Source organism: Rhinolophus ferrumequinum, chromosome 4, assembly GCF_004115265.2.
Source record: "Rhinolophus ferrumequinum isolate MPI-CBG mRhiFer1 chromosome 4, mRhiFer1_v1.p, whole genome shotgun sequence".
Taxonomy (NCBI): domain Eukaryota; kingdom Metazoa; phylum Chordata; class Mammalia; order Chiroptera; family Rhinolophidae; genus Rhinolophus; species Rhinolophus ferrumequinum.
In genome coordinates this window covers 103,993,812-104,008,629 of record NC_046287.1, presented here as the reverse complement: position 1 = coordinate 104,008,629, position 14,818 = coordinate 103,993,812, and the positions used below count along the sequence as shown (strand labels likewise).

General features: G+C 34.0%; 1 protein-coding gene across 5 annotated transcripts in view; it reads right to left on the bottom strand.

Annotated features, from left to right (window-relative positions):
• Nucleotides 1-14,818, bottom strand: part of ZMYM2 (zinc finger MYM-type containing 2) — a 94,450-nt gene that overhangs the window by 44,481 nt on the left and 35,151 nt on the right. For all 5 annotated transcript variants that reach the window (XR_004422878.1, XM_033104765.1, XM_033104766.1 and 2 more), the window contains one exon: nucleotides 3,846-3,917. Coding sequence is in view for 4 of the 5 variants with exons in the window: in XM_033104765.1 (XP_032960656.1) it covers nucleotides 3,846-3,917 (72 nt within the window). In the remaining variant the exon portion in view is untranslated. The remainder of the gene's footprint in view (nucleotides 1-3,845; nucleotides 3,918-14,818) is intronic.

The following is a 14,818-nucleotide window of genomic DNA, read 5'->3' as shown; positions in this document are numbered from 1 at the left end:
TGTGGAAGGTGCCGTTCAGCTCCAGGTCCAGTTGCCATTGTTAGCTGCAGGGGGTGCAGCCCACCATCCCTTATAGGAGTCGAAATGGCAACCTTGTGGTTGAGAGGATGCGCTCCAACCAACTGAGCCATCCAGGAGCTCAGTGGCAGCTCAGTTCAAGGTGCCGTGTTCACTCTTAGGTGCAGGGGGCCAAGCCCACCATCCCTTGTGGGAGTTGAACCGGCAACCTTGTGGTTGAGAGCCCACTGGCCCATGTGGGAATCGAACTGGCAGCCTTTGGCGTTAGGTGCACGGAGCTCCAACCGCCTGAACCACCGCGCCAGCCACCTATAAAGAATTCTTTTACCAGTAATTCATAAATGAAGTCCAACCATCTAATCTAATCTTGGACTAGATTTTTTAAATTTATTACAAACATCCTTCAAGATGACAATGATTTTATTGGCAGAATGGTTAAGTAATTAGTAAATTTTAAGATGTACTAATAAAAAGTAGACCAGTTGAACTGAGTCAAGTAAAACAAGGAGCTAAATTAGCAACTGGTCCACACTGACAAATACTTTTATCTGAAGAGAATGAGAAAGTACTACCAGAAAGATAGAATCATTAATATTGAAAATATTTGAACACAGCTACTTTCATAGCTGCTACCACCACTTCAAAAACAAAAGGACCCATTTAATGGAAGAACATTAGCAAAAAGAGAAATAAATGTTAGTGCCATGTTTTCTCTGCTTCATAAGTAAACAATCAGAATAATATTTAAATTTCATGCATCCTATAAATATGCATTGTGTGATTTAAAGGAATGTAACTAACTGTGTAAATTCACAATTAATATATTCCTCATTCAGGCATGGGGGAAAACAAACCTACTTTCAAATTCGGTGCAAAAAAATGAGGTAGAACTGATCGAAACAAGATACTGGTAAGGTAAAAGGTAAATATAATGTGAGTTTAGGGCAAATTCAGTCTACTCATTGAAAAGAGGTGCCTTACATTTTAGTCAATTCCACATGGATATCAAAATTGACCGTAGGTCTGGAAGGTGCCGTTCAGCACCTTAAATCATATGATTTAAAAACTTTCCTCTAATTTTTCCTTTTACATGTGAGTAATACATGTCATTTAGTACATTTTGACCAAGTGAGTGGACAACATGAGTAGGGGCTCCAGAGATAAAAGTTTCATGTCCTTGCTGCTGCAAATATAATCTAGGAAATGGGCACCAAGCTCTAGCCAGCATGGATCCTACTTCCCAGCTGCAAATACAACATAAACTAACTTGGGTCCATGGCATTGCGTGGAAAAAATATTTCCTTTATATTCATCAACATCTAACTGAAATGTGGCATTTTCTTTGCTTCAGATTGAAGGCAACAAACCACACTAGTTTTAGCAGAATCTGTGACTTTGTCAAAAATAAAAATCCCCAGCTTTTTATATCAGACTGGCAGATAGCTCAATATATCATTATGTTCAACATTACTTCAGAAAAGATTGTAGTTATTAACCATACTATCTTATTACTTAGTGAATTCATAAAGTAGATACATTACATTTGAAAAAAATTTTTAAAGTTTTACCATTTTGATTGATTCTAGTTGTAATCATAGGTATTTTATTTTCTGCATTAAACAACATTCTGAGAACTGATCTACCCATGTTACCAAGGGAGTCAAAAGCACAAAAACAGTAAAGAATCCTGATTAGGGGAAGTGGTCATAAAACTTCAACAATGACATGATATTGTACTAATTTTACACTAAGTGAAGATTAAAAGATAAATTCAAGTAAAACTTCATTTATTCAATAAAACCCTAACAGTGTCTCTTTATGTTACAAGATGTTTATGCAGAGAAAAAGTCTGAAAAATTTACACACTATTGTTTTACTTTTCTTCATTATTGTATAGTTTATAATTTTTCTTTTAACATACATCTACTACCTCTAATTTTTAAAAATTTTCTGACAATGGATGCTAAAAATAGTGGGTAAAAAGTCTGCAAAGCAACAGGATATTTACATAGCATAATATATCCCCCCCAAAAAAAATCTTAATAAATACAGAGGGAAAAAGACAATCTGACAGACACCTCCTTAACCATGTGAGCCAGCTTATCAAACAGTTATGAGACAAAAAGACATCATGTGCCTCCTGGTGGGTGCACGAAACAGAAACAATATCACTCATGAGGTACTCATGCCAACAAATGCACTCCCTCAGTCTCATCCTGAGAAAACATCAGACAAGCCCAAGCTGAGGACACTCTACCAAATGTCCTGTAGTATTCAAAACGTCAAGGTCATGAAAGATAAAGAAATGGGGAACTGTTTCACATTAAAGCAGACAGGACTTCCACCCCCAGCCATGATGGAGTAACAGAGACTAGATAGATTTAATCTCCCACCTTTCACAACCAAAACACTAAACAAAAGACATGAAACAATGGCTTTTAAACATTGCACAAAACACAATACAACACGTTATATAGAAATAAAAACCCAAGCTGCAGAAAAAGATCTAGAAATGATGGATATGAAAGTAGTAAACAAAGATGTTAAAAGACCTATGATAAATATGCTGATATATTCAAGAAATCCATAAAGGAAAACATGAATATAATGAGGCAAGGAATAGAAGATATAAAAAAGACCCAGATGGAACTTCGAGAGATGACAAATACAAGACCTGCAATAAAAGAAAAATATACCCCATTTTATTTGATGAGGTTTATTTGATAAGAAAAGATTAGTAAAATTAAAGATTCAACAATAGAAATTCTCCAACAGGAAGCAAAAAGGAAAACAAGACAAAAAACAAACACCAATAAATAATAGACGCACAGTGATTATAGGACAAGAGCAGGAAGTCTAACATATCTGCAATTGGAGTCTCAAAAGAAGGGGGTAAGGAGAAGACCAAAAAAATTTTAATGAAATAATGACCTATGATCCTGGATTACATGGGTCCCAGATAAGTTGTAAATTTTTTTCCATTTGCTGTAAGGGATATTAATGGACAAAATGTGAATAAGGTCTGTAGATTAATCAGATAACATTATTATTATATCAAAATAAAATTCCTTATATTGATCATTGTACTGTATTTACAATTATTCCTAACTGTATTCATGTATTATTCATCTATATTAATGGGAATATAGATTTGGAAATGATTTTGAAACAAAGGATTTTTTTTATCTTTCAAGTAGGCACAGAAGAGAGGCACTTTTATATCCTATAATTAAGTGCCCACTGTGGACAAAGTACTGTGCATTAAAAAATTGTATCTGAAAATAATTGTTTAACAACATAAAAACCTAAAAGCAAATGAGCTTATCACAAGAAAATACATGTAAAGTTTAGTGAAATAAGAAAGATTGTGTATGTTATAGAAGTAAGAAAATAATTATTTGACATTTTTTAAGTTCACAAATTTTAATATACAGGCATATCTCATTTTATTGCGATGCGCAGATACTGAGTTCTTTACCAATTGAAGACCCTCCACCAGTGAAAAGATCACTGAAAGCTCAGATGATGGTTAGCATTTTTTTAGCAATAAATATTTAATTAAGGTATGTACTTTTTTTAGATATAGCGCTGTTGCACACTTAATAGACTACAGTACATTGTAAACATAACCTTTACATGCCCTGGGAAGCCAAAAAATTCTGTGACATAGTTTATTGCGATATTCGCTTTACTGCAGTGGTCTGGAACCTAACCCGCAGTGTCTCCAAGGCGTGCCTGTACTTCAAAATGCACATGACTTTTCAGATACATAATAAAAACAGTAGCAGTGCATGAAATTACTTAACCCCAGCTACATTCCTGCTTACCTCAGGCTGCATTAAGAAAGAGTCCTGCATGTGATCTCGAACCTCCTTCAGGAAGCTTGGATGGCTACCTACCTAAAAAGAGATTTTCAAATACTTTATAAACACATATTAAGAAAGGCTGCTAGACTGAAAGGCAAATAAGCAATCTGTAAAAGTTGATTCTTAATTACCTGTTTGTGAATTACAAACTCATTCCAACTTTAAAAAATGCCTATCTGTCCTATCCCCAGGGCCCAACTTACAGAAGAATTATTAAATATCCTATAGAAAACATCATTTAATGATAAAACAATAATGGGGCAAGGAATTAAAAATACACCCTTAGATATGACTCATTTATAAGTAGGCCTTGCAAAACCATTTATTTCTCTTAGATGACAATGTACTCTAAGATCTCATTAAAGTCTATTAATACTTATAATGATAACTCAAAGCATTCTAACTTAAGTGATTTGGACGTTATGCAGTTACAATTTTCATCTGCAAATGGGTTGTTTTGGAAACTCATTTTAAAGAATTCATGATAGCTTCCAGTACATATGAATTTACATCCTTACTCCTTGTAGAAAGCATCCTGCTTTCCATGAAAGTCAACACTATGCAAGAAAATAAAAAATAATTGAAAGGATTAGTCTCCACTGCCAGGAACTCGACTATTAATGACCTGTATCAGTATACTCCAGAAACTAATTGAGCAATGGCAGAGACAAAGGTCAAAAGGGGAGGGGAAAGGCAGGGAAGAAAAGATTACCATATGATTTAGTTCCCAGGCTACAGGAAAAAAAGACATTCAGTAGAGCGTCTTGTGTAGTGGTCTCCAAACATGTCCCTTTATCAGTAACAATATATGCATGGATTCCCATTTATTTACTTATAAATTATGAAAATATAGTATATAAATTATGAAACATGAAAATATTTTTAAATGAAAAGATGAAACTATTTTAAAATAATTTTTATTCATAAAAGAACAAAGAAAACTTTTGATATCCACTAGAGTGGAATCATTTGGTGTCAGCGGAGGCTATGTGGGGAACAGTAAGAAGGTACCTTACTCCTCCTGCTCAGAGTGGAATCAGCCACAGCTCAGAGAGGAACCAGAACTCCTATCCCCACCCACCCAGCAGTAACAAGGAGCGACTCCTCCTTCCACGGGTGTCAACAGAGGCCATGTAGAGAGCCTGAACTTCTATCTCTAATGGGCAAAAGAGAGGTGGCGCCTGCCTTTCCCTGCCAGAGCAATGTCAAATAAAACCAGCTATAGCAGAAGGTTTAAATAACATTCGGAATATTATAACAAAATACCGAAAATGTCCAGGCTGCAATAAAAAAAAGAAATCACTTATCCTATGAAAAACAAGGAAAACAACAATTTAAACAGAAAGAGACAATCAACAGATGCTAACACTGAAAGTACAGAGATGTTAGAATTAACTGACAAAGATTTTTAAAGCAGCTATAATAAAAACACTTCAACAAAAAACAAAATCCACTTAATAAGGAAAAAATAGAGTTTCTAATCAAAGAAACAGAAGATATAAGAAGAACCAAATGGAAATTCTACAACTGAAAAAAATCTGTAACAGAAAAAAAGAAAAATCAATGGAAGAGGTATGTCAAACGAACACAGGAGCCAAGTCAAAGTGCTCCCAATGACCAAAGGTAAAAAATTGCGAGCAAAAAAATTAAATAAAGCACAACTGAATTATAAGCCAAAGTATAAAATAAATATCCATGAGTCCCTACTGATATTAATTAATGACTGAATAAATTAATTAATGTAGAAGAGACAAATTGCCTATGCAGAAAATCCCAGGTATCTACATATAATTTCCTCACTAAACAAGAATGACGTCATTCCCAAGAGTATAATATGTGAATGGGGAGAGGAAAGGGAGACTTCATAATGGAAAATACTGAAAAATACTACTTCAGCAAGGTGATCAACATTAACAGTCATAAATCATGCTGACAGAAAATGGCAAAAGTGTAAAAGGTAAACACCTCTGTGATCTTCCTTCTAAGAACCCACAGCCTCAGTATGTCTAATGACGAGAAAAACATCAGACATTCTAATAGTGGGGCATCTTACAATATACCTGATTCCTAACAACTGTCAAGGTCAAAGAAAAAAAAAGGGGAGGAGTGAGGAATGGGTAAAAAAAAAAAAAGAGTCACAACCAAGAGCCTAAGGTAACATCAATACTAAATATAACGTGACAATCTGGATGGAATCCTAAAACAGAAAAGGGACCTTATGTAAAAAGTAAGGAAATCTGAATGAACTATTATTATTATTTACATAATAATAATTATATATCAGTAGCACTTCATTAACAGTAACAAATGTATCATACTAATTTAAGGTGTCACCCAAAGGGAGAACTGAGGGGAGGGGGCTATAACATGAAAACTCTATGCTACCTGCTCAATTTTTTTGTAACACTGAAACTATTCTTAAAAAAAAAAAAAAAATCAAGCATTAATAAAAATTAACAACAACAAAAACCCCAATGGGTGGTACTAATAGCACAATGGAGAAGGCAAAGGGAAGAATCAGTGAAGGGAAAAACAGAAATTATCCAATCTGAACAACAGAAACAAAATAAAGTTGGAGGGAAAAACTTTTTAAAAATAGAGCCTCAGGGATCTGTAGGACTGTAACAAAAGATGTAACTCTCATGTCACTAGAGTCCCAGAGGCAGAGGAAAGAGGACAGCGATGAAAAATCACTCAAAGAAACGTGTGAAAACATTACAAATTAGTCAAAAGACAGAAACCTACAAATAGAAGAAGCTGAGCAAATCCTACAAAGGATAAACTGAAAGAATCACCATAACGCATCACAGTCAAATTTCTGAAAAAATTTTAATAATTTGAATAAAAATAAAGACAAAAACATCTTGAAACCAGCAAAGTTAATGGAGAAATAGAATTGGAATAATAGCCTAAGAAGACAAAAAACTTTTAGACAATAGCCCCTCCACACCATCCAAACACCACAGAAAAAAATCTGGCACTAATCCTACCCACACCAGCAAAGGCCAAGTGGAGAGCTTAGACTTGCACCTTGGACTGGTTTCCAGGCGATGCCGGGCCCCAGCAACCCAGTCAGGGTGTTGTTAGAAAACGCCAAGTAGAAAGCCTAAACTAGAGCTACCCCATCACCCCCTAGGTGATACCCCCTCGAGATGAGAACTAGTTGAAAGAGTCAGGACTTTCACCAACAACCAGCAATAACAAAATTACAATTACAGAGTCTGAGGAGCAAAAAGAAAAAAAAGAATGAAGAAAAGTGAACAAAGCCTAAGAGACCTGTGAAACCAATCAAGGGGGCCAACATGTGTATTGAGAGTCCCAGAAGAAACACTGAGAACAGGCAGAAAGATTATTTGAAAAAATAGTGGCTGAAAACTTCACAGATTTGATAATGGACACAAATGTAAAAAAATAAGAAACATAACAAGTTACAAGCAGGATAAACTCAAAGAGACACACAACAGGACACATTAAGGTCAAACTATTTAAAGACAGAGAATCTTGAGCAGCAAGTACAAGGAATCCTCAGTAAGATTTTCCACCAATGTCTCATCAGAAAGCATGGAGACCAAAAGGCAGTGAGATGACATTATGTAAAAATGCTAAAGAAAAAACCTTTCAAACAAGACAGCAAAACTATTATCCAAACATGAAGAAGAAATAAAGACATACCCAAATAAAAGCTGAGGGAATTCACTACCACTAAACCTACCCTATTAAAAATGCCGAAGAGTCAAAGATATATGCTGAAATGAATAGGAACTAGACAGTAACTTCAGCAGAATGAAGGAATAAAGATCTTTACTGTAAGTAACTTAACTATATGGACAAACATAAAATGCAGTATTATTATATTTTTAGTTTGTAAGTCCATTTTTAATTTCCTACATGATTTTAAAACAAATTCACAAAAAATAACTGTAAATCTCTGTTATTAGGCACACAATGTTTAGATGTAATTTATTACAATATAAGGAGAATGGGGCTATATAAGAACAGAGTTTTAAAATGCCAATTAAAATAAGTTATCAAGTCACATTAGACAGATATAAACTTAGGATGTTAAATGTTAAATGTAATCCCCATGGTAACCACAAAGACAACATCTAAAATTTATACACAAGAGGAAATGAGAAAAGAATCAAACAAGTCACTACAAAAAATCTACTGAATACAAAAGAAGGCATTAATGGAGGGAATGAGTTACAGAAAAGGTATTAGACATACAGAAAAACAAAACAAAAAGTCAGAAAAAAGATCCTTTCTTATCAGGAATAACAAACTATAAGTAGATTAAATTTTCCAATCAAAAGGCAGACATTGATAGACTGGAAATAATCCAACTATATGTGGTCTACAAGTGAATTGCTTTACATACAAGTTCACAAATAGATCAAAAGTGAAATAATGGAAAAAGATATTCCATGCAAGTAACTAAAAGAAAGTGGAAGCAGGAGTTGCTATACTGATACCAAACAAAATAAACTTTTAAAAACTTTATCAAAAACTGATATGAGACAAAGAAAAACAATATATACTGGGGTAAGAAGATAAATTCATCAAGAAGATATAACAATTATAAACATATATGTACCAAATATCAGAGTCCCAAAATATATTAAGCAAACATTGACAAACCTGAAGGGACAAATAGACAATTCTACAATAACAGTTGGAGAATTCAATAAATACACCACTTTTAATAATGCATAGACCATCCAGACAGAATTTCAATAATTACAGGATTTGAAAAACACTGTAAAACTGGAACTAACAGACATATAGAGTACTCCACCCAACAATAGCAGAATAAATATTCTTCTCAAGTGCACATGGAACACTCACCAGGACAGACCATACATTAGGCCATGAAAAAGTCTCAATAAATTTATAAAGACTGAAATCACACAGAGTATCTTTTTCAGTCTTAACAGAATGAAACTACAAATGAACAAGAAGAAGGAAAATTGGAACATTCACAAATAGAGAGATTAAACTACACACTCTTAACCAGTGGGTCAAAGAACTCACAAGGGAAATTTAAAAATACTTAACAGATGACTGAAAGCCAAACCTCAAAATACCAAAAGTAATGGGATGCAGAATAATCAGTGATCAGAGCAAAATTTATAATTGTACATATGTGTTTTTTAAAAGTTCTCAAATTAGTAACGTAATTTAAACCTTAAAGAAGTAGAAAAAAAGAGAAAACTAAAACCAAAGCCAGCAAAAGGAAATAATAAAGATTAAAGTGGAAATAGAGAATAGAAAAAGAGTCAACAAAACCAGAAGTTAATCATTTGAAGAAAGCTGACAAACCTTAGACTAAGACAAACAAAAGATGCAAAGAACAAACCAGAGAAACAAAAGAAGGGATGATACTGTGGACGTTCCCATCTCCCTCAGAAACAACTGATTAAATACCATGAACAATTACACACCAACAACTTGGATAACATAAACAACATAGACAAATTCCTTCAAACACACAAACCACCAAAACCAACTCAAGGAGAAATAGAAAATATCAACAGACCTGTAAGAAGTAGAGATTAAATCAGTCATTACAAACCTTCCAATAATGAAAAGCCCAGGACCAAATGACTTCACTGGTGAATTCTATCAAACATTTAAAGAACTAACACAAAATCTTCTCAAACTATTCCAAAAATCAAAGTAGAATGGAACATTTCCCATCCCTATTCTATTAGACCATTCTATTAGACCCTGATTCCAAAGACTGATAAAGATATCACAACAAAGAATATCACAGACCAGTATCCCTTGTGAATATACATATAACAATCCAGAATAAAATATTATTAAACCAAATTCAGCAACATATTAAAAGTATTAAACACCATAACCAAGTGGGATTTATCTCAGTAATGCAAAAGTGGTTTAGTGTAAGAATAATTAATGTAATATGGCACATGAATAGAATGAAGGTAAAAACCACATGATAATCTCAAATGATGGGAAGAAAAAGTTTGACATAATCCAACATCCTTTCATTATGTTAAAAAAAAAAAAAAACCACTCAACAGGCAAAGACTAGAAAAATCTACCTCAACGTATTAAATGCCATATATGAACAACCCACAGCTAGCATCATATTCAATAGTGAAAGACAAAGCTTTTCCTCTAACACAAGGGTGCCTACTTTGGCCACTTCTATTCAACATAATGGTCAAAATTCTAGCCAGAATAATTTGGAAAAAAATAATAAAAGGCATCCAAATAGGAAAGGAACTATAATTATGGCCATTTGAAGATGACATGAGTCTCCATAGAAAAAAATCCCGAGGGATCCACAACAAAGCTACTAAAGCTAACAAATGATTAACACAGTTGCAGGATACAAGATCAACCATCAAATATCAGTTACATTTCTAAACAATAACAATATACAATCTGAAAATAAAATTAATGAAGCAAATTTATTAACAACAGTACCTAAAAAAAATAAAATACCTAGAAATAAATATAACTGATGATTGAAGACTTATACACTGAAAACTACAAAAGATCGCTGAAAGAAACTAAGGAAGCCCTAAATAAATGACAAGGCATTCCCAAGTTCATAGATAGGAAGATTTAACAAAGTCAACACTACCCAAAACAATCAATGCAATCATTATCAAAATTCTAATAGCCTTTTCTGCAGAAATGGAAAAGCCAATCCTCAAATTCATATAAAATTGGAATGGGTCTAAAATATCCAAACAATCTTGAAAAAGAAAAACAAATGTGGAGGACTCATTTCCTGATTGCAGCATTGAGAGTCCCGAAATAAACCCACTCATCTATGGCCAATTAGTATTTGTCAAGTATGGCAAGTCCATTCCATTGGGAAATCAGTCTCTTTAACATATGGTGCTGGGACAACTGGATCTCCACAGACAAAAGAATGAAGTCATAAACAAAGATTAATTCAAAATGGACTAAAGACCTAATATAAAAGTTAAAACCATAAAAGTGTTAAAAGAAAATATAGGGATAAAGCATCTAGACCTTTGATTTGGCAACAAACTCTTAGATATGGCACCAAAAACATGATCAACAAAAGAAAAATAGAGGTAAACTGGCCTTCATTAAAATTAAAAACTTTTCTGCATGAAATGACTATCAAGAAAATAAAAAGACAGTCTACATATGGTAGACAGTAATTATCAGGTATCAGAAAAGGGATTATCATTCACAATATATAAAGAATTCCTACAACTCAAGAAAAGGAAAAACAACACAATTCAAACATGGGCAAAGGACTTCCATAGATACTTCTCCAAAGAAGATACACAAATGGTCAACAAGCACATGAATACCTGCTCAACATCGGTAGTCATTAGGGAAATGCAAAACACAACCACAAAGCAATAGCACTTCACACCTACTAAGAAGAACTATAATAAAAAAACAAATTTTTAAAATGGAAAATAAGTACAGTAAAAGGCAAAGATGTACACACAGTAAATGGAATCCTCATATATTGCTGGTAGAAATGTAAAATGATATAGTTGTTGTGGAAAACAGTTTGACAGTTTCTCAAAAATCTAAATGTAGAATTACCCTATAACTCAGGAATTCCACTCCTAAGTATATACCCGTAAGAACTGAAAACAGGGACTCAAACTGATACTCATATGCCAATGCTTGTTGCACCATGATTCACAAAGGCCAAAAGGAGGAAGGAACCCAAATATCCATCAACAGATGAATGGATAAACAAAATGTGATATATAAATACAGTGAATATTACTCAGCCATAAAAAGTAATGCTATGACATGGATGAAACTGAAAACATTATGCTAAGTGAAATAAAGCAGACACAAAAGGATACTGTATGGCTCCACTTATATGAAATATCCAGAATGGGCAAATTCACAGAGACAGAAAGTAGGCTAGGGATTACCAGGAACTAGGGGTAGAAGAAAATGAAGAGTTATTGGCTTAATTGTCACTGTTGGGGTCATGAAATAGTTCTGAAAATAGAGATGATGGTTGCGGTTGCACAACATTATGAATATAATGCCCCTCAACTGTATACTTAAAAATGTTTAAAATTGGAAATTTTATGTTATACATTACCTATTTAGCACAGTGAAAATTATATTATATACATACACACACTCATATATATGTATACATATAATTTTCACTGTGCTAAATAAGTATATATAACATAAAATTTCATGTATATGTGTGTGTGTGTATATGCATGTATATGAATACACACACACACATATATATATATGTTATTTTCCTACCTTTTTATGCTCTGGAATGGTTGAAATAGCATTGAGATTACCTACCTGGTTTAGATTGGGTGGAATTTGAGCCCAATTTCTTTTTGTGAGGTAGTTCTTTAATAATCTCTGTTTCTTCTATGGAAATTTCTCTGCTTTATTGTATCTGCTCTGGAGTCAATTTAAGAAAATTATATTTTCATAGAAACTTACTCATTTAATCTACCTAGGTTTTCACAATTTTTACATAGGTTTATACAACGTAGTCTCTTATGATTGATTTTAGCTTTCTGTTTTGATGTGTTAAGTCTAACTTGTCATTTCTTATTTTGTGAATTTGTGCATTTTAAAGCCTCTTCTCTTGATTAGATAAACTATTGGTATTTTTTTCCTTCTAGTTTTTAAAAGACCTGATTTTTCATAGAAGCAGACTTTTGAATTCTTTTAGTACTGTTTTTATTTCCTAACACAGTAAATTCTACCTTTATATATTTCTTTTCTTCCTTTTGTTTTAGTTTATTTTGGTTTCTATTTCTTTTTGAGTTGAATATTTAATTCATTTATTTTCACTTTTACTGTTTTAATTAAGCATATAAGAATGTTAATTTTCCTAAGCATTTTTATAATACAACGATATCACTGACATCTTAAAGATTGTGCCAAAAAGGAACTAAAGACCAATATCACTTATGAGTACCAATGGAAAAGTACTAATAAAATATTAATAAATAGAAGTAGACATTTAAAATACAATAATAACCTAGGATAGTTTATTCTAGTAATACAGAATGGTCAAGTGGATTAGAAAATCCATTAAAATCTATTAATAGATTTAAAGGGAGAAATCATATAATCACCTCCACAGACACTGAAAATATCTTCAAAACTTGACACTCATTTCTGGTAAAAACACTTCTGGATAACTCTTTAATATGATAAAATATATTTACCTCAACCCTAAAGCCAGCATCTAATTTAATGAGGAAATACCAAAGGCATTCTCACGGGAAAAAGAAAAAGATATTTACTAATTCCACTATTTAAAACTGTATTGGAGTTATTAGGAAACACTGTCAAGCAGGACAAAATACTGGAAATGAGAATTGGAAAGGCAGATCTTAAATCTTCCCTATTTGCAGATAAGACGATGGTTGAGTTACCAAAAATAAATCCCAGAATCAATTAATAATGATGACTTAGTTAGGTAACAGGTATTTAAAAATTAATTAAAACTGCATATACGGGCCTGGCTCCATATACCGGCCCAGATCTGTGGCTCAGGTGGTTGGAGCGCCGTGCTCCTAACACCGAGGTCGCCGGTTGGATTCCCACATGGGCCAGTGAGCAGCGCCCTCTACAGCTAAGATTGTGAACTACGGCTCTCCCTGGAGCAGGGCTGCATCTGTAGGTTGGCGTGCGCTGCCCTGGGCTGCTGTGTGCTTCCATTAGTGGCCAGTGGCCAGCGTGAGTGGCTGGGGATAGCTGCTGTGAGCTGCTGTGAACAGCTGACTGATGACGGGAGACCAACTGATGCCTTAGCCAGGGGGAGTGCAAAGCTCATAATACCAGCTTGGGCCAGGGAGCTGGGTCCTACACAACCAGACTGAGAAAAAACGACTTGAACCGGAATGGGGGGGAAGGGCAGAAAAAAGGGGGAAGAAAAAAAAAAAGGTATTTCAAAAACAATGCATATACACGTATGTATACATACACACACCAAATAATGGAAGAGAGAAACCTCATTTAAAGTAACAAAAAGAAAATATTTATGAATAAAATTAACACGAACACTGATGTAACAAGCAGAGTGAAATCCTTTGGTCTATGATAGGACACTATGACATCATAAAGATGACGATTCTCAAGGTCAGTCATTTGGAAGCAGATAATATTTGGCCCATAACTCAACTGTGTACCAGAATAAATTCCAAATGGGTTAAAGATCTAAAATTTATATGAAGCCTTACAAACATTAGAAGAAAACATTAAAAAGTATTCCTTTGCAGCCTAGGAGTGAGGAAAGTATATGAAACAAAATCCAGAAGCAATAAAACTGTAAATTTGACAATATTAAAAACTTTACATGACAAAAACTTAAATAAGCATCCAATCAGTTTTATGTAACATGGATGAACCTCAATACATACTAATGCCATTTACATAAAGTTTATAAGCAAGTCAAACCCTGATGTCAGAAGTCAAAATTAGTAGTTACCTTTGAGGAAGCGGAAGAAGATAGCAATTAGGAGAGAGCACAAAGGGGTTGGTGGAGAACTGGTAGTGTTCAGTTTCTTGCACTAAGATCTTAAAAATCAAGGTAAAAGACTTAGATTTGATTTTTTTTAAGAATACTATGAGACAGGGATTACTATCCCACAACTTCACAAATGATGAAACAAGGGACAAGGGATGTTAGGTAGTTTGCGTGGGAAAGAGGTGCTAAGTGGTGGGGCCAGAATTTTAACCCAGGCCAACTAAAGCCAGCACTCTTACAGACCTTCTAGGTTATCAGAAGACAACAAAGATAGCAACGTCATCAACATCAAACACTATACTGCGTCCTGGAGATTATAATTAGTCTGAACCTTTCCATCACCAGGTAGCCCTCCTTATATTAACGGATTTGAAGTACACCACCCCAATGCAAATCCTATGAAAGCAGGAACTCAGTCTACTGTACTTTCCAT